General features: G+C 48.8%; 2 protein-coding genes across 6 annotated transcripts in view; one reads left to right on the plus strand and one right to left on the minus strand.

The window, feature by feature from the left end:
• The window catches only part of GINS2 (GINS complex subunit 2), a 36,959-nt gene extending 20,274 nt beyond the window's left edge, over positions 1–16,685 (plus strand). The window contains exons 3-5 of the mRNA XM_043435174.1: positions 10,903–11,002; positions 13,626–13,752; positions 13,908–16,685. Coding sequence (XP_043291109.1) covers positions 10,903–11,002; positions 13,626–13,752; positions 13,908–14,033 — 353 coding nt within the window. The 3' untranslated portion in view covers positions 14,034–16,685. The remainder of the gene's footprint in view (positions 1–10,902; positions 11,003–13,625; positions 13,753–13,907) is intronic.
• A 1,308-nt stretch (positions 16,686–17,993) lies between these two features.
• GSE1 (Gse1 coiled-coil protein) overlaps positions 17,994–24,326 on the minus strand; it is a 390,100-nt gene continuing 383,767 nt past the window's right edge. For all 5 annotated transcript variants that reach the window (XM_043435171.1, XM_043435170.1, XM_043435172.1 and 2 more), the window contains 4 exons: positions 23,847–24,212; positions 22,356–22,628; positions 19,801–19,904; positions 17,994–19,190 (listed from right to left, as the gene is read on the minus strand). In XM_043435171.1, coding sequence (XP_043291106.1) covers positions 19,056–19,190; positions 19,801–19,904; positions 22,356–22,628; positions 23,847–24,212 — 878 coding nt within the window. In that variant the 3' untranslated portion in view covers positions 17,994–19,055. The remainder of the gene's footprint in view (positions 19,191–19,800; positions 19,905–22,355; positions 22,629–23,846; positions 24,213–24,326) is intronic.

Genomic DNA, 24,326 nt, shown 5'->3' on the forward strand with positions numbered 1-24,326 from the left:
GTTAATTAACAATAAAGGACAGGTAACCAAGAGTCGGACACAAATGAGCGACTGAGAAAAGAAAAGAAAGAACAGAGAGAACACCTCGAGAGAGAGGTGGGCCACTCCAAGGGAGGCAAACGGCCCTAGAGGGCTGGGGTACAAGTTTTTAAGGCAGGGTCATTTGCATAATTGAGGAGGGTCACTGATTGACAACCTTGATTGACAGACAGCAGCAGAGGCTCTACTGCACATATCCTTTTCATATAATTAGACATATGTATTCATGGAATGTTTATGAGCAGCTAATGAGTCCAGTGGCCCCCACAGGTTAGTGGTGAGTGTGTGCACGTGTTGTGGTAGGGAAATTCCGCCCAGGTGGCTGGTGGGGAGTTTTCTCCCAGCCCCTTGGCCATTTTTGGAGTACTGGTAGGGGATGTATTGGGGGGGGGGCTTGTATATTGTTCAGTGGGATGAGGCAGCTATTGGACGGTTAGCTGAAGGGGCTGCTTCTCATTGCTCTCAGCTGACACCCTGCGTGCCAGTCCCTTGAGTTATAGAGTTGGTCCTTGTGGGTTATTGATTTTAAGTATGGTAGTGTGTGTATGTATCCCAAATTCCAGTATATCTCTCCGCTCTACTTTTTCTTTATGCTAAGGATAAGATTGGTTTCTAAATCTGTGAGTCTGTCTCTATTTTGTAAATATATTCATTTGTATCATTTTGTTTTAGAATTTACATATAAGCCGTTTCATATGATATTTGTGTTTCTCTGGTTTAGTTTACTTAGTATGATAATGTACATGTTAATGCAGGTTCACCCATGTAGCTGCGGGTGGTGGTATTTTATCCGTTTTAATGGCTGAGTAAGACGCCACTGTATGTATGCACCGCGTCTTCTTTACCCGTGCGTCCCTCCATGCGCATTTGGGTTCCCCCATGTCCGGGGGATTGTAAGCAGTGCTGCAGTGAACATCACGGTGCGTGGGTCCGTTGGAACCATGGTTTTCTTTGTACCCGTAGGAATACGATGCTGGATCATATGGTGGCTCTGTTTTTAGTTTTTTAAGGAACCTTCAAACTGTTCTCCAGAGTGACTCTTGTTGAGTCACTAGGTCATGTCTGACTCTTTGCCACCCCACAGACTGCAGCACACCAGGCTCCTCTGTCTTCCACTGTCTCCCAGAGTTTGCTCAAATTCATGCCCATTGAGTCGGTCATGTGATCTAACCACCTCATGCTCTGCCACCCCTTCTTCTCCTGCCCTCAGTCTCTCCCAGCCTCAGGGAGTCGGCTTTTCACACTGATTGGCCAAAGGATTAGAACTTTAGCACTGGCCCTTCCAATGAATATTTAGGGCTGATTTCATTTAGGATTGATCGGTTTGATCTTCAGTCCATGGGACTCTCAAGTCATCTCCAGCACCACTATTCCTTGATAATAATAGTGTGGGAGTGTTCCCTTTTCTCTACACACTCTCCAGCATTTATTTTTTGTAAACTTTTTGATGATGGCCATTCTGACCAGTGTGAAGTATTTTATTGTAGTTTGATTTATATTTCTTTAACAATTGAAAATGTTGAGCATGTTCTCAAGAGCCTGTTGCCAGCTGTGTGTCTGCTTTGGAAAAATGTCTATGTAGCACTCTTATCCAGTTTTTGATGGTTTTTTTTGGGGGGGGGGTTGTTTTTTGATATTGAGCCGCCTGAGCTCTTTGTCAGTTTTGGATACTAATCCCTTATCTGTCTCATCATTTGCGTATTTTTCCTCCTGGTCTGTTGGTTGTCTTGTCATTTTCTTTATGATTTCCTCTGCTGTGCAAAAGCTTTTGACTTTCATTTGATCCTGTTTGCTTTTTTTAAAAAAATTTTACTTATATTGAAGTATAGTTGAATAACAGTGATTTTTCATTTCACATGCACAGCATAGTGACTCAGTGATACGTATTACATGTATCTTTCTCAAATTCTTTTCCCATTTTGGTTTACAGAATAGTGAGCAGAGTTACCTGTGTTATACTGTAGGTCCTTGTTGGTTATTTATTATAAACACAGTAGTGTGTATATGTCAGTCTCCCAAATTATTTTTACTCTCCATGTTTTTCTTTTGCTAAGCATAAATTTGTTTACCAAGTCTGTTTCTGTTTTGTAAATACATTTAGTTGTATCATTTGTTTTTTTTAGAATCCACAAGTGATATCACATGATATTTGTCTTTGTTTTCTTTCTCTGTCTGGCTTCCTTCACTTAGTATGATAATCTCAAGGTCTATGCATGTTTCTGCACATGGAAATTATCTCATTCTTTTTTTTAAAATATGGAAGTATAGATGATTTACAGTGTTGTGCCCATCTCTGCTGTACAGGGTAGTGATAGTTATATACATACATTCTTTTTTTTTAAATATTCTTTTCCATTATGGTTTATCCCAGGAGGATGGATACAGTTCTCAGTGTTAGACAGTAGAAACTTACTGTTTATCCGTCCTAAATAAAATAGCGTGCATGTACTCTCTAGCTGCAGCGCTTTGGCTTCTCGTTCACGTGGCTTCTGCTGCAGAGCGTAGGCTCTAGGCGCGCGGGCCTCAGTGGTGGGGTTGTGAGCTCAGCTGCTGCGTCTTGAGCACATGCTTATTGTGGAGCACGGCTTAGTTGCTCTGCGGATGTGGGGATCAGAGATCATACCTGTGTCTCCTGCGTTGGCAGGCGGATTCTTTACCACTGAGCCGCAGAGAAGCCCTGGATTTTGTTGATATTGAGCTCCATGAGCTCTTTGTCAGTTTTGGTGATAGATCCCTTCTTGGTCTCATTGTCTGCAGACATTTACTCTATAGGTTATCTTGTCGTTTTATTTTTGATTTCCATTGCTGTGTAAAAGCTTTTGAGTTTAATTAGGTACTGTATGTTTATTTTTGTTTTTAAGTTTTATTTCATGTTGTAGTGTAGTGGGTCTGTATAGTCAAAGCTATGGTTTTTCCATTAGTCATGTATGGATGAGAGAGTTGGATTATAAAGAAGATTGAGTGCTGGAGAACTGATACTTTTGAACTGTGGTGTTGGAGAAGACTCTTGAGAGTCCCTTGGACTGCAAGGAGATCCAACCAGTCCATCCTAAAGGAAGACAGTCCTGAGTATTTATTGGAAGGACTCATGCTGAAGCTGAAGCTCTAATACTTTGGCCAGTTCAGTTCAGTCACTCAGTTGTGTCTGATTCTTTGTGACCCCATGGACTGCAGCACGCCAGGCCTCCCCGTCCATCACCAACTCCCGAAGTTTACCCAAACTCACGTCCATTGAGTCGGTGATGCCATCCAACCATCTCATCCTCTTGTCCCCTTCTCCCACCTTCAATCTTTCCCAGCATCAGGGTCTTTTCAGATGAATCAGTTCTTCACATCAGGTGGCCAAAGCATTGGAGTTTCAGCTTCAACATCAGTCTTTCCAATGAATATTCAGGACTGATTTCCTTTAGGATGGACTGGTTGGCTCTCCTTGCTGTCCAGGGGACTCTCAAGAGTCTTCTCCAACACCACAGTTCAAAAGCATCAATTCTTTGGCACTCAGCTTTCTATAAGGAAAGATGTGTCCAACTCTCACAGCCGTACATGACTACTGGAAAAACCATAGCTTTGACTAGATGGACCTTTGTTGGCAAAGTAATAATGTCTCTGCTTTTTAATACGCTGTCTAGTTTCGTCATAACTTGCCTTCCAAGGAGTAGGTGTCTTTTAATTCTATGGCTTCAATCACCATCTGCAGTGATTTTGGAGCCCAAAAAATAAGTCTGTCACTGTTTCCACTGTTTCCCCATCTATTTGCCATGAAGTGACGAGACCAGATGTAATGATTTTAGTTTTCTGAATGTTGAACTTTAAGCCAACTTTTCACTCTCCTCTTTCACTTTCATCAAGAGGCTCTTCAGTTCTAATTCACTGTCTGCCATAAGTGTGGTGTCATCTGTATATCTGAGGTTATTGATACTTCTCCCGGCAGTCTTGATTCCAGCTTGTGCTTGATCCAATCCAGCGTTTCTCATGATGTACTCTGCATATAAGTTAAATAAGCAGGGTGACAATATACAGCCCTGACATACTCCTTTCCCAATTTGGAACCAGTCTGTTGTTTCATGTCCAGTTCTAACTTGCTTCTTGACCTGCATACAGATTTCTCAGGAGTCAGGTCAGGTGATCTGGTATTCCCATCTCTTGAGGAATTTTCCAGAGTTTGTTGTGATCCACACAGTCACAGGCTTTGGTATAGTCAATAAAGCAGTAGATGTTTTTCTGAAATTCATTTGCTTTTTAAATGAGACAAAGGATGTTGGCAATTTGATCTCTGGTTCCTCTGCCTTTTCTAAATCCAGCTTGAAATACTTTGGCCACCTGATGCAAAAAGCCAGCCCGCTGGAAAACACCCTTATGCTGGGAAAGACTGAGGGCAGGAGGAGAAGGGAGTGACAGAGGATGAGATGGCTGGATGGACATGACTTTGAGGAAACTCCAGGAGATAGTGAAGGACAGGGAAGCTTGGTGTGCTGCAGTTCATGGGGTCACAAAGAGTCAGACACAACTTAGCGACTGAACAACAAAATAGTTGATTAACCATATTTTGTTAGTTTCACATGTACAAAAAGTGATTCAGTTATTAAATATATGTATCTACTCTTATTGAAACTCTTTTCACATTTCAGTTATTAAAGAATATTAAGCAGAGTTCCCTAGGCTATACAATAGGTCCTTTCTGGTCATCTCTTGTGTATAGTAATATGTGTATGTCAGTCTCAAACTCCCAGTTTATCTTTCCCCTGTGCCTTTACCCTTTGCTAACCACGAGTTTGTTTTCTAAGTCTGCGAGTCTGTTTCTATTTGGAAGTAAGTTCATTTCTATAATTTTTTTTTTTTTTCACATTTTGCGCCTAAGCCATATCATGTGACATTTGTCTTTGTGTGGCTTAATTCAGTTAGTTCGATAACCTTCAGGTTTAGCCATGTGGCCGCAAATGGCATTATCTTACTTCTTTTCAATAGCTGAGTAATATCCCATTGTGCATGTGTGTATACACGCTACCTCTTCTGTATCTGTCAGTGGACATTTAGGTTGCTTCCATGTCTTGTCTATTGTGAATAGTGCTGATATCAACATAGGGTGTGTGTATCTTTTTTAATTAAAGTTTTGGCCAGGTATATTCCCAGGAGTGGGGTTGCTCTGTTTTTGGATTTCTGAACAACCTCCTGATGGTCTCCATATTGGCCGCACCAACTTACATTGCCACCAGTAGTGAAGGAAGGCTCCCGTTTCTCCACCCCCTCTCCAGCATTTATTGTTTGTACACTTGACGATTGCCTTTCTGACTGATGTGAAGTAGTATCTCATAGTAGTTTTGATTTGCATTCAGTTAATAATCAGTGATATTGAGCATCTTCCCATGTGTTTCTTGCACAACTGTATATGTTCTTTGGAAAACTTCTGTTGAATCTTATCCCCATTAATTGATTGGATTGTTTATCTTTGTATTGAACTGCCTGAGCTGTTTGTAAATTTGGAGATTGATCCCTCATGGGTCTAATCATTTACAAGTATTTTCTCCTGTTCTGTGGGTCTTTTCATTTTTTCAATCGTTTCCTTTGCTGTGTAAAAGCTTTTGAGTTTAATTAGGTCCCATTTGCTTATTTTTATTTTTAATTTTTACTTTATATTGCAGTTTAGTTGATTGATAAAGTTACGTTAGTTTCACATGTACAGCATAGTGTCAGTTGTATATATACATGTATTTATCTTTTTTGCATTCCTTTCCCATTTCAGTTATTGCAGAATAGTGAGCAGAGTTCCCTGTATTATGCAGTTGGTCCTTGTTGGTTATTTATTTTATATATAGTTGTGTGTGTGTGATTTTCCCACTCCCGATTTATCCCTCCCGTCCTCTGTTCCTTTTTGCTAATGATTGTCTTTTGTGAGTCTGTTTCAATTTTGTAAATAAATTCATTTGTTTTGTTTTATACTTCACATATAAGCCATATCATATGGTATATGTGTTTCTCTGTCTGGTGTAGTTTATTTGGTGTGATAACCTCCAGGTTCATCCACGTTGCTGCAAATGCCATTATTCTTTTTAATGGTGTGTAATATTCTCTTGTGTGTATGCACCACGTCTTCTTTATCCATTCATCTGTGGATGCACATTTGGGGTGCTTCCGTGTCTTGGGTACCGTAAGCAGCGCTGCAGTGAACGTTGGGGTGCATGTATCCTTTGGAACCATGGTTTTCTCCAGATACACGACCAGGACTGGGACTCCTGGATCATATGCTAGTTCTAGTTTTAGTTTTTTAAGGAGCCTCCATGCTGTTCTCCGTTCATAGTGGCTGCACTAATTTACATTCCCACCAGCAGTGTAGGAGGGTCCCCTCTTCTTCACATCCTCTCCTGCATTTATTGTTTATAGGCTTGCATTTCTGCGGTCCATGGGTTTGCAGAGTCGGACATGACTGAGCCACTGAACAGCAGCAACAATAATTAAAGAGTTGAGCATCTTTTTATGTGCTTTTTGCCCTCTGTTTCATTTTGGAGAAATACCTGTTTAGATCTCTGTCCATTTTTTAAAAAGAGCTTATTTATTTTGGCTGTGCTGGGTCTTCGCTGCTGCTCGGGCTTTTCTCTACTTGCAGGTAGCGGGGCTCCTCCCCAGTGGTGGGGGCCCCCCTTGCAGTGACGTCTTATTGTGGAGCGCGGGCTCTGGAGTGTGCGGTGTCAGTAGTTGCATCACTTGGGATCAGTCGTTGCGGTTCCCAGGCTCAGAGCACGGGCTCAGTAGTTGTGCACAGCCTGAGTTGCTTCGGGGAGTGTGTGTTCTTCCCAGACCAGGTATCAGTCCTGCGCTTCCTGCATTGGCAGGTGGATTTTTTTACCACCAAGCCACTGGGGAAGCACTCTGCCCATTTTGATTGGATCGTCTTCTTATTGTTGAGTTCTATGGGTTGTTTGTAAATTTTGCAGATAAAGGCCTTTGTAGGTCACTTCATTTGCAGATATTTTCTCCCATCCGTGGCCTTTCTTTTTCTTTATGGTTTCCTTTGCCTTTCAACAACTTTTGAGTATGATGAGGGCCCCAGCCTCCAGTACCAGCAGGTAAGTCTGGTCCAAGTTTTTATGAGGTCACTGCTTTTCCCCTCGTTCCCCTCGTGTGCACCCTCCAAGAGTGCAGTTTCTGTTTCCCCTGTGCTGTGGGGTTCCTGCGATCAGTTCCTGCTTGCCTTCAAAACCAGATCCTCTGGGGGCTCCTCCTCCAGTCACTGGACCCCCAGTCAGGGGAGTCTGACTCCTGTGACTCCTGAGAATTTCACTCCTGTGGAAGAACCTCTGGGATATAATTACTTTCCAGTTTGTGGGTTGCCCACCTGACAGATGTGGTAATAGATTTCGTGTCAGTTGTGGCCCACCTCCCATCTCATTGTGGCTTCTACTTTGTCTTTGGATGTAGGATATCTTTTTTGGTAGGTCCCAGCATTTTTTTTGTCGATGGTTGTTCAACACTTAGTTGTGATTCTGGTGTCTTCATAAGAGGTGAGCTCACGTCCCTCACTCTGCCATCTTGTCTCCACTATCAGCTGCACTTGCTTTAAAACTGAAGATGTTATACGAATTTAAGGGAACATATATTCTAATTAAAAAAAAAAAAAGTATAGATCAGCATGAGGAGCTGAGTCATTACAAAGAATGCATTACATTATAGAGAATGTGTGAAAATAAGGCATCATCCATACAAGGCAGTATTGTTTTGACCATCTCAAGGTATGAGGTTGTGACAGGGTACAAACACAGATGAATCTTGAAAATGTTACATTAAGTGCTGGGGGTGAGGGAAGACACAAAGACCGAATATCATGTTATTCAGTTTCTATGAGTTGTCCTGAGCAGGCAGGCCCATAAAGACAAGGGAAATTAGTGGTTGCCTAGGGATGGAGGTTTGAGTGGGTGATAGAAGGATTATGGGGTTCCTTTTGGGGTGGTGAAGATATTGTAAAGTCGGTTGAAGTGATGGGTGCACAACTCTGGCTGTATTAAAAACCATTGAATGGGTGAATTGCATGGTATGTTGATTATGCCTCAGTATAAAGGTGCTGGAAAAAACAAAACAGGAAAATACTGGGTCAAAGAGGCAGTCTGTCTTTATCCTAAACCTTTGCAGGATATGAATGGCTCATTATAGAGAAGACTCTCAAATTTATTTAGGGCTGGGATTGGGGGAGTATAGAATTTGAAAAGCCTCTGAACGAGTTTGTCCCCTTCCCTTTGAGAATCACCCACGCGCCCTTGCCTCCTAGAAGCTTGGACATTTGGAGCCAGGTGTGACTCAAATACAGGTTAAGAAAGACTGTGAGCATTTTGACTTTAGTCTGTATCCCAGAGGGGTGTGTGCAGCTGGTGGTCCAGAAACATGACAGGAAACTCCAGTTTGTTAGGCTTTGAGGGGTTTTTTTCTTTTTTTTTTTTTAAGCAGGGACCCCCCCACCCCCACACTGGCTCCCCACACACCAAGGTCCTGGTTCTATTGGCACTTCTTCCCTTTCTGGCCTATTCCAGTCCCAGGTGATATGGGGCAAGAACCTGTCTGATGGGAGCCCCGAGTCAGAGGGAAGGTGTGGGGAGAGTTACTCTGGGCCTTCTCACGGGCCTGGGCCATCCTGTGGGGACAGGAGTGGACATCACTCCTCAGTCCACGAGGGGCCCGCTGCTGCTTCTGCCACCGTGGATTAGTTCCGCCTGTTCTTGGCTGGCATATAAATGAAATTATCTAGCACGTCAGTTTTTGCTCTCGCTTTTTTCCAGTATTTATTTGGCTGCACTGGGTCTCAGCCATGGTGTGTGAACCCTTTCGTTCTGGCATGTGGAATCTAACCCAGGACCCCGGCACTGGGAGTGTGGCATCTTCGCCACCGGGCCACCAGCGAAGTCCTAGCTCTGACTGCTTTAATTCAGCATAAATGTTCTTGCGATTTATTGCCCCTGTTGTTGCATGTGTTGTTACCTTATTCTTTTATCCTGAATAGTGTTTCATGCACTGTGTGAGTATTCCACAGCTTGTCCGCACTCTTCTGTTGGTGGATGTTTGGGTTGTTCCCCATTTTAGGCTATTGTGGTCAAGGCTGCTTTGTGGACAGTCGTGTCTGAGTCTTTTTGTGGGCATTTGTTTTTATTTCTCTTGGGTAAACAAACGCCTGGAGCCCTGGAACTGCCGGCTCACAGGGCTGACTGCTCACTCTGAGGAGCAGCCCGCAGCGTGGTCGGGCCGCTCTTGTGACCCAGCGGGGATGCGCGAGCTGCTGCTGTTCCACCCCGGGCCACACCGGGTGTTGGTCTCTGCTGCAGAGATCAGACAGAGGTGTCTTATCCTCTGAGGTAGATGTGAAAAGGGAGAGTCTGTCCGTGGTGTGGGGAGAGAGTGGGCGGGGTCACCAACCAGGGCCCGACCACTGGGTCGATGGGGGTAGGCAGACGTGGTTGGGGTCCAAGTGTGTTTTGAAGACAGGATGTGGAGGATTTGCTGCGGGACAGGCCGTGGGATCAGAGAGAAGTGAGGGTGCCCACCGGGGCTGCTGGCGGAGCTTGGGGTGCCGTTTCCCGAGACTGGGGCCACCCTGGGCTAGACTGGGAGAGGAGCGTTGACCATGGGGCGTCAGACGAGAGTTTTCTTTTTAAGACGAAAGGTGCTGCGTGGAGGTTGACAGACTGGTGAGTGAGACAGGGTTCACTCAGCAGTGAGGACAGCTGCCACGCCGTGTTCTGTTCAGTGAGAGGGGGTCCAGCACGCCCCTCGGGATGCGGGAGTGTGTGGGTGCCCCGCCAGGCGTCGGGGAGAAGGCTGGAAGGGTGGGCAGGAAGTGCGTGGCCGAACAGGGATGGGGGGGTAAGGATGGCAGGGGGTGGGCCCCGGGGGCCCTGGGGATGGGTGGGCAGTCATTTCAGAGAAGACCCCAGGGCAGAGAGGTGTGTGCATGCCTTTGCCACAGCGGCAGCCTGGTTCAGGACCGGGGTTTCTCAGCCAGGAGGAAGGACAGAGGAGAGGCCAGTGCGGCACATTCCTGCTGGATGGAATCGGACTCAGCACTTTGGTTCCAGATTCGGGGCTTTGAAGCCCCTCTTAGTTGTAGGTTGTCTTGCTCTCTTCTGAGCAGTGTGTGTGTGTGTGTGTGTGTGTGTGTGTTTTAATATCTTTGAAGCCCCTCTTAGTTGTAGGTTGTCTTGCTCTCTTCTGAGCAGTGTGTGTGTGTGTGTGTGTGTGTGTGTTTTAATATCTTTGGTTGTGCGGAATCTTCCTTGCTGTGCAGGCAGCCAGCAGGGCCTGCTCTTGGTGGCGGTGCACGGGCTTCTCACTGTGCTGGCTTCTCTTGTTGCAGAGCACAGGCTGTAAGCTTAGCTCCAGGGCACGTGGAATCTTCCGGGACCAGGGATCAAACCCACGTCCCCTGCATTAGCAGGTGTATTCTTCTCCACTGTGCCAGCAGGGAAGTCCTAAACAAGGTTTGATATGAAGAAGGAAATTCGCCAGTCACTAGTTACTATCATCTCCACTTGCATCAGAGGTAGAATACTTCACTCTCCCCGAGAGAAGGCCTGGCTCTGACTGTTCTCAGTCATGTATTCTGCAGGCCCAGCAACAGTTATAACCAAACTACCACCTGCTCTAAGACAAGCTTAGAGGTTTGAGGGAATCAGCCCTGTAATATCTAGTTAGTGATAAAAAATGATATTTCAAAAAGTAGTGGGTTTTTCTCTGTTAGTTGATCGACAAGGTAACATAAATACTTGGGTAGGCGTGTTCTTCACCACTGCGCCACCTGGGAAACCCACTTGGTAAATTTGGACAGTTTTAAATATATATATATTTTGCTTATGGTCATACTAAAGTGTATTCACTTCTAAATTTCAGAAAAGTTGGAGAAGATTCGAGATCATGAACGAAAGGAAGAAACTTTTACACCTATGCCCAGCCCTTACTACATGGAGCTCACCAAACTGCTGTTAAATCAGTGAGTAGCTCAGCGGAGCCCACAGCCCGTGCCCGCCCGCGTCGTGCTCCCCGCTTGTTCCCAGGGGAGCCGGCGGGTCTGGAGCCTGGAGGCGTCGGGCGCACACACGCTGGCTGGGCTCTGACTCTCCCGGTTCCTCCCTTCCTTTCCTCTGTCCTCCCCTCTCCCGGCCAACCCCGTGTTCTTTCTGCTCCGTGTCCTGACCGCCTCTTGTCACTGGCCTCCGCGTCAGTCCGTCCCTCTCTAACAGTGGCTTTTCCTTCACGGCAGTTACCGTGTCGGTCAGGCTGCACCCCTTTTCTCCTTGGGGCCTGGCTGTCTGAGCGCTTCTGTCTCCTGCACTGGGAAGGGCCAGGCTCCCGTCTGCCTGTGACCCTGAGCTGGATGAAAGGCCCCTGGGCGGGCTCCCTGTCGGCTCCTCCCTCGGCCAGAGGACACTTCTGTAGAGCAGGCTGCTGCCGGCCTCCCCTGCCCTCTGGAGCCTCTCCAGGCTTGCAGTCCTGCTCGTGGCTTTCACGCCGCATAGCCTGGCTCCCTCTTCCCCCTCTCACAGCGCTGCAGGCCTTCCTCTCTCTCCTGGGCCTGGGGTCACGTTGTCCTCTCTCACTCTGCATGTAAGTAGAAGGTCCAGGTCCTCAGAGCACGTGCGCGTGCCCACTGCCCCGACCCTCTGCCCAGGAGTCCCCGTCCCCGCCTCCCTCCTGGGTTTAGCACGGGCCCTCCCCCGGTACGCACGCCTGTCCTCATCCCCGTCTCCAGGGCAGCTCCGCACCTTCCGTAGCACTTGTCAGCCGCTCCCCCGCCCCGGCCCCGTTCACGGGCGGGGACCGCCTTGTGCCCCAGCATGGTGCTCACATGTTTGTGAGTAAATGAATGAATCAGCTGAGAAAGCAGGCAGGCATAGACAGCGTTGCTTAGGAGCAACTTAGAATGTAGTCTGCACAATGCCAAGCTTTTCAAACCCTGAGCACCTTTTAATTGGTGAATTCAAGGGCAGACCTAGAATGGGAGTTGGACGCGGCCCGCTGCCTGCTGTAGAGCAGCGGGGCTGGGCCCCGTGCAGGGCGCTGCGGATTCAAGTGGAGACTTGGTCATGTGGGCCTGTCCTTGAGTTGACCCGAGGCAGCAGTTGTGCAGTTCACAACACTCTCCTTGTACAACCTGCTAAGTGTTCCACTAGGCAGAGGAATTGGTCCTGCAGGCCCAAGTTCCGGTTCTGTGGGGCAGAGGCGGGGCCCTGGCACCGGTGTGGTGTGATGATCTGTCAGAACAGCCCGATGCAGCCCTCACCCTGGCACTGCCTGGGGAGGGCTCCATGGCCCGGAGGATGGAGGGACACCTGTCAAGGGAGAGGGGGTCGGCAGGACAGAACAGCAGGTGAAGAGACAGGGCTGCGGAGCGGAGCTGCTGGGACCCGCGTGCCTGGTGAGGGCAGGGGAGCAGAAGCCGCGTCCCCGGGAGGGTGTTCAGGCATGGGTGGGACGGGGTGTCATTCGGGGGACCCGCAGGGCTGCCTTGGAGGGGAGTGGCTTCAGAAAGGAGAATACAGCAGAGGAGAGGTCTGCGCATCTTTAGGTTTTGAAGTTCAGGGTATCATGTACACGGTCCTATCAAAACCCCTGTTTCATAATTCCTTACAGTTATTCATTCAGCGAAGGGGCCCTTGTTCTGCAGTGCAGTTCACAAGGAGCTGGAGGCCTTTGTTCCCTGCTGTTCAGACCGTAAGACCCAGATATGCGGGCCTTAAATAAAACCTCCTACATCAGTTTGACGCCACTGACTCCGCGTCTGCACTCGTGAGCTCACTGCAGCCTGTGGAGGCTCATCCAGCCTGTAGTCCCTGGAGCGCAACCCAGGACTCCTGGTGAAGGATGTTGGCCTCTGCTTTTGTCTTAGCTTGTCTCTTCCTTCAGAGGTTAAGGTTAGTTTAAGAATGTGTCACAGGAAGGCTGTCAGTGCCCTGCGCAGACCCCAGGCCAGACTTTTACCCCAAATTTGCTGTGTATGGGTGTGCTACTTATGCTGATTTGCTCTTTGTTTTGTAACTTTTGCAAATGTATCTTTGTTGTCTCTGTAGAGCAGGACAGTCTCTGTCCTTCACGGGCTTCTGTGAGGATAGAAGTGCTGTGTGGTGCCGAGGACAGTGCCAGGCATACAGCCTTCGTCTGCTTTCCCTGGTGGGCTGTAGCCCTGGGGTATTAGCATTAGAGGTCATGACCTCTGAGCCAGCCTTTGAAAGAGATGCATTCTAGGTGGAAATTGTACAGACCACAGCACGGAGCACCCAGTTATCCCGACAGAGGAGGACTAGCTCAGAGCTGCTGCTCCGATACCTCAGTTTTTTCAGTGAATAAACAAGTGCTTGTACTACAGGCTGCCCAGGACAGCTAATGTGAGCACAGCCGACTCGGTGAGCATCCTGGCTGAATTTTTCTGGCACCCAGGTTGACTGCTAGAAATCCTTACATTGTAAAACTGAAAAGTGAAACAGACTGAGCCTCGAACAACTTGTGCATTTCTGTCTAAATCTAAGCAGTTTAGGAAGAAGCCACTTTTCCCTGGATGTTGGCTTAATTTACTGCATGCTTCCCTGTGCAGTTTATCTCACCTTTTCTTCCTTTAGTGCTTCGGACAACATCCCGAAAGCAGATGAGATCCGGACCCTGATCAAGGACGTGTGGGACACTCGCATAGCCAAGTTCCGGGTGTCTGCCGACAGCTTCATGAGGCAGCAGGAGGCACACGCCAAGGTGCGCATGACGGGCAGGGAGGCCTGTGTCTGCTCAGGAGCTGTGCCCTAGCTGGCTTTTAGAAAATCATTGCTCATTGCTTCTTTATTTTTATCCAGTAGATTTAACCTCTCTTGAAATTAAAAACTAAACCAGCTATTTCCTCTCACGTTTAGCTGGATAACTTGACCCTGATGGAGATCAACACCAGCGGGGCTTTCCTCACACAAGCGCTCAACCACATGTACAAACTCCGCACAAACCTGCAACCTTCGGACAGCGCCCAGTCTCAGGACTTCTAGGCAGGGACTGCCTTGTCCAGGCCTGCGTCTGCTGGTAGGAGGCGCACCAGGCGGCGTGAGCGTTCAGGACATGACAGAGATGCTCACGTTTCTGGAAATCTAGACCACCTGTGAATCTACGAAAAAAAAGTGCAGTGAAGGAAGGAATGGTTTTATAACCTGGTTGGAAAGCAACAGGCTTATGCTCAGTCGAGACATTCTGTAATTCCTCATCTGTGTCTGGGAGCCAGCTGCCTTTTACGGGGGAAGAAAAAGCACCGGCCGAATGAGCGCATTCCCCCAGTCTCCTGCACGGGACGGTCGTGTGCCGCTAAGTGTTCAGTGATGGCGGGTGTTGCTTTTAAGATAAGATACGGCAGGACGGTGATGTGGCCACGGCCTTTCTCTTGGGCTATATTCAGAGTCTTCTTCAGAGACTGTTCACACAGTGCGGGACAGCAGATGGGCACTCGGCTAGTGATGGTGACCCGTGCTTCTCATTAAGCCCCGGTACACAATAAAGGTGGAATCTCCCAGTTCTCTTTGGGTTTTTTCCCTGCATCACTCCCACTTGAAGGGAGCAGGCTCAGTGGCTAGTGACAGACCAGACTGGGAGGTTTAGCAGACAGTGTGCACTTCCAGCCCCCAGTCTTAGGTGTCTCTTATTCACTTGGGTGCTTCTGGGCAAGGTCTAAAAGGTTGTTTATCAGCAAGAAAGTAGGAAAATGAATTCCATGTGTAAGTGAAGCTTATGCCAGGACGCCAGGGGAAAATGGGGCTTGTGCGGTGGTTCTTGGTGGACTGAGGGGACAGCCTGCTTGAGGCAGCCGTGGCTCAGGGCGGACTCCTGTTTTTCCCTAGGAGGAGCCTCTTCAGCTGTAGCACCGCCCAGCTCCTTACTGAAAGGACCTTTCCTCAAGTCGGGGCGGGGGGCGATGACTGCCCAGCCCTCTAAGGAGCAGGTTCAGTCACCAGCTGGTTCCCGACAGCCTCACCTGCCATCTCCAGGGTTTCAGAAGGGGGTATGTGTGTGATGACGTGACTGACTGGGCCTGAGGAGTACCTGCTGGTGTTTATACCCGAGCGCTACTTCTCCAGCCTAGGTGGGCCCCCGATGTCCCTCTAAACAGCAGCTCGTGTCTGAACACTGAAGGCCACACAGAGGGACTAGGGCCCAGAAGACTTGGTCTCCATAGTTTCACCCCTTCTCCTAAAACCGGGCTGAGGTCCAGTTGAATCTGTCTTCACACTGTACTTGTAAAACTGTAGAATTGTTGAGTTCTTATTTTTTCCCCTTACTATAACATAAAAAAAATTTTTCTCTCAACATGATTTAGGAAGATTTTATTTTCTGGATGTTGTCAGAAATTACAGCAATATATTCATAAATACCTAATTACTACATTCAACAAATAATATTACAATACAGTTAATTCAAACAAGTACACTTAGAACAGGTTTAATTTCACAGCATCTAAACTGCCCCCAGAGTGACCGAGGCACCGTTCCTCCTCCCCCGAGTCCTGTTGACTGTCCTGGCAGTTAGCACAGGCACAGCAGAGCGGCTCGACGGGCTGGCAGCGTGGTCCTCCTCGGCTCAGGGCAGAGTTGAGGAGTCTAGTTCAGCACTGGATCGGAAGGTGGGGAACAGGCTACTGCAAGCAGTGACGTCAATAGCTTGTTTACTAGAAGAGTACGGGGCTGCTGCTAAGTGGCTAATCTACACTGTAAGGAGCAACTTCCTGTGCTAACCATCCCCATCTGGTGGTGGGTCTCTGGAACTGTCTGCACTCTTAAACCATGGCTCAGAGGGAAACGGGGTATGTGATTTGGAGATGGGGCAGCATCGTGAGCTACTCGATGGAACGCCACCCCACACACAGACTTAGTTTACCTGTTATTATTCTTTGCTAGTTTGCTGAAGGTGTGGGCTCCTTTTAATATTCTTTGAATTTCCCTGAGGGTATAATCTTTTTTAGCACTTTGCATGCTGCCAATTGTTGCGTTTCCTTTAGAATATAGACTAAACTATTGGTCACTTACGTGAGATAATAGATTATGATATTTTATGCCAGTTTGCCTGTTTCTATGAAACAGACTCATTTTCAGATGATCAGGTCGTGCAGTGCCAAGCGTGGGGGGAAAGCTCTGGTCTGTTTCTACTGCTCTGATTCAATGCACAGAGCCGCACGACTCAGCTTTGGCAGGTACCCGAGTTTAGCAAAACTCCTTTAGGTCACAAAAATACTGACACAAAAGTTCCAGAATCAGTTCTAGAGCAAATTTGCTGTATTTCTGAACTTTATGTCTTTCAAACTCAATGTGAAATAGCTGAACAAAAAGCTTCAGGGATTCCATATTTGTCTCAGCTTTTAAGCCCAAACTGAAGAGACTGATGCTACTATGTTCTTTAGAAGAAGAGTTTTCAGATTATAAACTGTTGGCGGGCGGGGGGGGGGACCCAGCGGGGGAACCCATGATTGGGTATACTGTCTCTCAGAAAGGTACACTTTTGTTTTCACAAGACCCTCTGTTACCTTTTTCTTTCTTCACGTTGCCTTACTGGTCTGTATTTATATTCTGATTGTCATATTTCTTCTTGAGCCCTAGAATATTCAGAGATTCTCACAGGTCGGTGGGGGGGGGGGGTGCCACTCCGAAGGGGAAAGCTGCTAATACTAGCTCAGGGACAGAGCTGCCACCCCTGGGCAGGTGTCCTTCTGACCTGTGTGCCATGACTCCTCCCCAGCCAACACGCAGCAGCCACGGGGCCCCCGGCAGGTGCTGACGGGTCGGGCTGTGCTTTTCCCATCTTGTCTTCAGGTCTAGTCTTCCCTCTGCTTCTAGCCAAGGCCCTTTACCAGCGCCCGGGAGCAAAGGCAGCCAGATATTTTCTATGATGGAGGAGGATGCCGGGGGGGGAAGTGCCAAGATGTAACCCTTAGGCCTTCAGAAACAGCAAGCAGGTTTTAAAAAGAGAAATTCAGTGATGTTTTGCCCTGACTGTTGGCAGTGGGGCGCCCTCTAAACACCTGTCCCCACCTGTGGCACATGGTGCTCTCCCTGTCTCTGCAGGGGAAGAGGCCCCCAGAACAGCTCTCAGTTCTCAAGTCGTTTCTGTAGAGAGGAAAGTGCTTGCTGACTGCTGATAATACTGGCGGCACTTTTTGTCGGAGTTTGCTAATAACTGGAAGATTCTTGGCAGGCATACAAAGCAAACTGCGTGGGGACAGATAAAGTGACACAACGCCATCTGCCAGCAAGCTGTTCTGCGCAGCCAAGGTCTGGGCTGAGGGCGCGGCCACGGTCACAGCGCCTGGCCCTCCCGGAGGTCAGCCAGCCCGCCCCCAGGCTGGGGCGGAGGGGCACACATGGCCTGGTGTGTGGGTCCCCTCGCCACCCCCCACCCGGGCATACCAACCACTGGCTGCTTTGGCCTCTGCTTAGGCCCACTGGGGCAAGAGCTGCCTTCCTGATCTAAATGCAGCGCAGCCTGAACCGGCAGCAACCGGGGCAAGGAGGGCGGGCTCCCCCGGCCCCGCGCTTCGCCCTAATGAGATTCTCCCCGTTTCCAGCGGCTCCTGTGCTCCTCACAGTGAGTCCCCGAGGAGAGGTTCTGTCGCATGTGGTTCACCCTGCCTTTAGGCTGCTACAAAGCTCTGCATCTAAATCAAGCCCCTAGAGTTTCTACTCTGCTCCTGCTCAGACTGCTATAAGACACCTCAGCACCCTGTCACAGAAGCCGCTCCCTCCTCCAAGGTTCTTCTCACGGTGTGAAGGTGGTGGAGACCAGCAGCGCCGCGCTGGCGCGGGCGGGAGCCTCACTGGCGGGGGGGGGGGGGGGGGGGGGGGGGGGGGGGGGGGGGGGGGGGGGGGGGGGGGGGGGGCCGGGGGGGCCCGGGGAGGGGAGGAGGAACCATGGCTTTCTACATCACTCTCCGGTGCAACTCAAAAATGAAGTGCTCTCGTAGGCGCCAGTGGTAAGCTCTTTTTACTTTTCTTCTTCTTTAATTTTTAAAAACACTTCAATAATGTCCTGACCAGCAGCAGTACAAACACTAAAAGCAAGGTTTTTTTTTTTTTTTTGCCCAGAAAAACAAAACAAAAACAAACAAAACCCCCAAACAGGAAAACAAACAACAAAAAAGTCCCCCCAAACCACATATTAAAAATGGCAGGCTTTTTATAACAATAATTAAAGTAATAAAAACATACAAAACTTTGTTTTTTAATATATATACACAGTACAAGGCTGAAGCACCTTTGACTTTTCTCTCAAAATTTACGTTTGTATGAAAACACCCCCACCGCAGTAACAATCGGGTGGGTGTGGATAAATGTATACATAGAGCTCTGTACATCTTCCCCCACGAAGGAATAAAAAGGTACCTTCAGTTTGTCGATTCATTTTATCTTTAGGTAAGAGCTTTTCCAGGGAAAAGCCTTTGGGTGAGGCTTCAGTACTGTTGCTTTGTGTGCTCCTAGGACCTGTTGCTTTGAGGAAAATTTTGCGGAAAAATAACTGAAACAAATAAGCCCTTTACTTAGAATGCACCCCACCTTCCTTCTGCTGGAGCGGGTCTCAATCCTGGGGAGGAGCGAGACCGGCCACCCCACGGCCAGAGCAGCCTGGGTTCCTGAGGCCAAAGGACCTGGCAACACACAACACGGCACCCCGGTGGTCCGCTCCACCCTACGCACCCGGGGGCTGGGAAGTGGTCACGTCTTAGTGTTGGTAATGGAGCCTTCATCTTGAGACTAAAAAATGATGACGTGGGAAAGGATAAAACCGCCTTTAAAAAGGAAAAAACTATGGGTGTCTTAACACGGGTTGCTTGCTGAATTACAAAGGTGATTCAACTGCATTGAAGTCAAGGCGAGTTCGTTCTTTTTTTCTGGAGCCTGGAATCCTTTGCTTCATGCATGGCACATTCTCTTTTTTTTTTAAGCGTCAAACCTCCCAGTGAAAAATATTAAATATTCAAGGTAATAAAATAGATAATATTTCTATACTATAGGTTCGGCCTAGTGCAAGGGAAACCGTCACCTCGGGTAACCCTTGAAGTAACCTCTAGGCCAATGCATTGCAGGCAACGCAAGGCACTTCCGTAAGTGATCCAGTTCCGCCTGGAGTCGCTCCCGTTCTGAAACAATCTTCTGTTTCTGGCTCCTCAGCTCCTGGAGAAAGAGACTCATGTCAGACCCGCAGTGGACACAGTAAGGAAGGGTGTGGGATGCGCTCTAACTGCCCCGGAGTCTCGGATTCTTCCAGCCCCGCTCGCTCGCCCAGCAGCACTGGCTGCTGCTCTCGTAGCTCCAACCCTGTCACTGTCCAGCTTTTGCTGCTTCAGGTCTGGGCTGAAGTTGCCAAGATGTGCAAGCCCCAAACACACGACAACCCCCCTCCCATGGGCGGGAGGAAGCCGGCGGGGCTCTCGCTGTCACAGCTGTGTGTGGGGGTGTCCACCCTGTCCCAAGAGCTCCTCCCTCCCTCCATTCTCCTGAGCACATCACGGGGGGAGACTGACACGGGCAGTACACCAGCCCCCAAAGGCGTGTGCACACAGCCCCTCGCCCTTCCAGGTCCATGTTCTGCTAACAGGACACTCCCCTCCTCAGGTGACTCCTGAATTTACCCCCTAAGACTGTCTGGATCTCTCAAGAGCACACTTCCCTTCCAAACTGGTCTGTGTGGGTGCTCTTGAACCCAGCCTCGACAGGCTGCGTGAGAATAACCGCCGCGGGGTGAAGCAAGCCCCCCGGAGCGAGCCCTGTCCCTGAGACTCACCGCCATGCTGTGGGAGAGCTGCTCAGCCGTGAGGCTGAGGCTGTAGTGCTGCGCCTCCAGCCGCCTGCACTGCGCCTGCAGCACCTGCCGCTCCAGGTCTTGCTCTGGAAAGACACGCCAGGGTGACACCTGTGCGCAGGGCCCCAGGCCCGGGCCCGCCGCCCTCTGGGCAGCTGGCCACGCGCGCTCCTTTGGACCCCATGGCTCCCCGCCCTGTCAGCCGTGCTGGTGACGATGTCACGGAACTAACCCAACCCAGCAGAATAAAGACCAAGGACGTAGCACCGAAAGGCAATTTAAGGGATGCGGCTTAGGAAATAGTGATAACTTACAGCCTTAAGATGTATTTTTCAAGAAGAAAGATAAAAGGGTTAGACATAAAAACTTTTAAGCTGTTAGAAATTTATAGTTGTTAACGAGTAAAGTAAAACCTCTGCCTTTCCAAAAGATACTGAGCTTCAAATCTTCAAGGATAAATCTCTGTTTTAACAGTCTCTTCAATAAGTGGTGCTGAGAAAACTAGACAGCTACATGTAAAAAGAATGAAACAGAACACTCTGTAACACCATACACAAAGGTACATTCAAAATGGATTAAAGACCTGAATGTAAAGGTTGGTTATTATAAAAACCCTTAGAGGAAAACACAGGCAGAACAATCTCTGACATAAATTGCAGCAAGCTCTTTTTTGATCCACCTCCTAAAATAATGAAAACAAAAACAAACGGTGGGACCAAATTAAAGGCTTTTGCATGGCAAAGGAAACCATAAAACAAAAAGACAACCCATAGTACAGGAGAAAGTATTTATAAAAGATGCAACCAATAAGGAATTTAATCTCCAAAATATACAAACAGCTCATGTAGCTCAATATTAAAAAAAAAAAAACCTAATCAAAAAAGTGGGTGAAAAAAACCTAATCAAAAAATGGGTGAAGATCTTTTCCCCCCTTATTTTTCTTAGTGAATATTGGGTTCCCTGACCAGGGATTGAACCCACACTTTATTGGAAAGTGGATTCTTAACCACTGGACCACCACGCGCCACCATCTGGGTGAACATCTATAAATAGATATTTTTCCAAAAACTAAGACATATAGATGGCTGAAAAGATGTTCAACATCACTAATTATCAGAGACATGCAAATCAAAACCACCACCTCAAACCATTCAGAATGGCCATCATCAAAAAACCCACAGTAAATGCTGGAGAGGGTGTGGAGAAAAGGAACCCTCCTAACTGTCCGTGGGAATATAAATTGGTGCAGCCACTATGAAGAGGACTATGGAGGTTCCCTTAAAAACTAAAGAGAGACCTACTATGTGATCCAGCAATCCCAACTGCTGGGGGCTATATCTGGAGAAAACATAATTTGAAGAGATACATGCAATCTTATGTTCATAGTAGCACTATTAAACAGCCAAAACATGAAAGCAACCTAAATGTCCATCAACAGAGGAATGGATAAAGACGTGGTATGTATGTACAATGGAATACTACTCAGCCACGGAAAAAATGAAACGCCACTCACAGCAACATGGATAAACCTACAGATGGTCATATCGAGTGAAGCAAGTTGGAGAAAGACAAACATCCCAAGTAAATGATTCCACATATATGTGGAATCTAAAAAAAAATGGTACAAATGAACTTATGTACAACACAGAAATAAAGTCAGAGATCTAGAAAACAGTCTTATGATTATGGGGGATAAATTGGGAGATTGGTATTAACACAGAGAACTCTGCTCAAAATTCTAATGGCCTGTGTGGGAAAAGAATCTAAAAAAGAGTGGATATATGTGTAACAGATTGATTTTGCTGTATATCTGGAACTAACAAATCAACTATATACTTCAATAAAAACACATAGGCATTGATACTCTTGTTATGGCTACGAGGGCATTCTTTTTGATTGTATTGAATACTTAGCTAGTTTTACAATGCTTATTTCAAAATATCTGAAATGATCATGATATCCATGATAAAAACTTCTCTACAATATGGTAGTAAGTAGAATTTGGAAGTGGCGACAGCCAGGGTTATGACGCTCTGGAGGCTGATGAGGGCTGACCTCCTGCGCTAAGTGCTGCTCCAGGAGGCCCAGGCCTGTGGGCACGTCCTGAGCTGCGCAGCCCGCGAAGCACGCCAGAGAGGGAGACTTGGGCTCGGCTGGATGAAACACTGCCTTTTCTAGGACCTGTGTACGCAGCCACAGGGCGAGGACGGACAGGACGTTCAGAAGCGTGACAGGACACGGCGGGGCGAGCAGGCCCAGGTCCGCGCTGTCACGCTGGGTAGGACAGGCGCCTGGCGCCTAGGTTCCTCCAGGGAGGATGTCTGTCCGTGAGGAGTGGCTGTTGCAAGCTAGCCTGGGCACCCCAGAAGCCCGAGGAGCAGTTCTGAGGCTCCTATCTGCTTGTGGCCCAGTAGCCCGAGGCCTTGTCACTCAAGCAGTCCCCAGCCTGGCGATGGAAACGGGCACCCATCGTGAGCCCGTTGAGCCTCCTGGCACACCCTTCCCGGGCCCTGGCCTGTCTCCCCAGCCCTCCGTACCTTCCACGTGTTCCTGGTAAGCTTCCAAAACGGCCTCAATCCCCTGCCACTTGCGCCTGGGGGGGTCCTCCTCCTCGTCCTCCCCGTCGTCCTCCTCTTCCGAGTCGGGGTCCATCTCCTGCGCCAGGGGGCCCTTCCTGCTGGCGGCGGGCTCCTGCTGCCCGTTGTGCTGGGGCGGAGGCAGGCGGCTGGAGGACTGCAACTCGGGGAGGTTGTAGTGGACGGACGCGTCCACCTTGTGGTTCTGCTCCGCCGACAGCACGGCTGCGCTTCCTGTGGAGGGGAGACGGCTGTCACAGAGCCCCCGGGGATACGGCGATAGGTCCCGGCAGACACGACGGAGCGGCGCGAGGCCTGTGGCCCTTCGGAGACCAGCGACGGCTCCATCAGAAAGGCTGGAGAGTGCCGCCGGGATGGCGGCGGTGCTGGGTGCAGGTCCCCACGCTGTGCCGACGCGCTCGGCTGGGTTAGGCTATGAGCCGCGCCGCCCTGGTCTGCAGAGTGTCCGTCCCCTCTCCCAGGACACACAGGCGCTCCGATCCCTGTGCATGCCCCTGTGCTACCCAGAATCTGAACGGGCTGGGCCTGTCTAGACCGGGTCTGCTCCGCCTCCCTGTGTGGACAGCAGCCTTGGGCAGTCAGTGGACCCGTACGGCCCAAACTGGCAGGGGCTGGATGATGCTAAAGTCCCGAGAAAACAGCCAAGTGTAAAGTCAGGGAAGGGCTGAGATCAGGCAGGAAAAGTTAAGTCCTTAAGCGCTGAAAAGCCTCTGTGGGTGTGTCTTAGAGGGAGCAGAGGGGTTTAATCTAGCCAAAACATTTCCTCTCTTAAAAAATACTCTGAACTCACAACAAACATCCAACAGAGGAGTTTTTTTTTTTTAAATCCACATCAAAAACCACTACCTTCACTTTTTCATTTCATCCCTGCTGACAGCATTATTTTACCTGAAGAACACTGACACCGTCAGACCTGTTTATCTAAAAATGCTTCTTCGTCAATTCAGTTTTTCACAGGTTATAGGAGGGAAATTTTTTAAATTGTTTTGAAAAATAATGTGAAAATAATAATCATATTTTCTCTCAGCTGTTGATTACTAAACATTCTTTTCTAGTCATTTTCAACCTTTGATTCAGTGGGAATGAAACGTACTAACCCCTGTACTCTGAACTGTAGTGACTCCCACACTGAGATGTCCAAGAGGCATCTCGACTCTGGGGGCTCAGGCACCGGCCAGAGCAACCAGAATGTCCCACCACGTGCCACTGGGTCGGGTTATCAAGGGACAGTGGTGTTCCCAGGTGAGTCTGCGGGCAGGCTGGGAAATCCTTGCACTGTGAAAGCCCTGGATCCTATTTTTGCTGAAAAGGCTCCTTACCTGTCATTACTGAAATGAAGGGCTTAACAGAAGTGAAATAATTTCTGCTGGGAGGCAGAGCCTGCCCCTAACACCAGGTGCCGTGCCCCCCAAGGCCTAGCGGCCTCCTCACCTTTGTGCTTCTGCAGGGCCTTCTGGGTAGACTGCAGGACGGACTCGTGGAATTGGTGCGCGAACTCTTCCGCCACAAAGGGCTCCCACGGCTTGCTCTTTCCATTGATGCTGTGCGACAGTGGCACGGGGATGTCCTTGGGCGCGGGGCCCCGGACGTAGTGGAGCATGCTCAGGCTCTTCTTGCCCCCGGGGGCCTCACTCGGCCTGGCCTTCTCACCGCCGGCAGGAGCTGGCTCTTGGACGCGCTCTGGAGGCCGGAGCTGTTCCAGCCTCCCAGGCTCCGTGGCCTTTGGGACGTCAGACAAGGAGGCGGCGATGCCCACGGGCTTCTCTGTGTCCAGGGAGGCTTGCTGCGTGGTGGGTTCTTAAGAGACAGAAAGCGAGGGACATGGTCAGAGCCACACGTGAACAGGCCAACCCTGATCTCTAACCTAGGACAGAGGACCGACTCCAGAGCCATTTAAGTAAAGGTCAGTGT

The sequence above is a fragment of the Cervus canadensis genome, chromosome 18 (genome assembly GCF_019320065.1).
Source record: "Cervus canadensis isolate Bull #8, Minnesota chromosome 18, ASM1932006v1, whole genome shotgun sequence".
Lineage (NCBI taxonomy): Eukaryota > Metazoa > Chordata > Mammalia > Artiodactyla > Cervidae > Cervus > Cervus canadensis.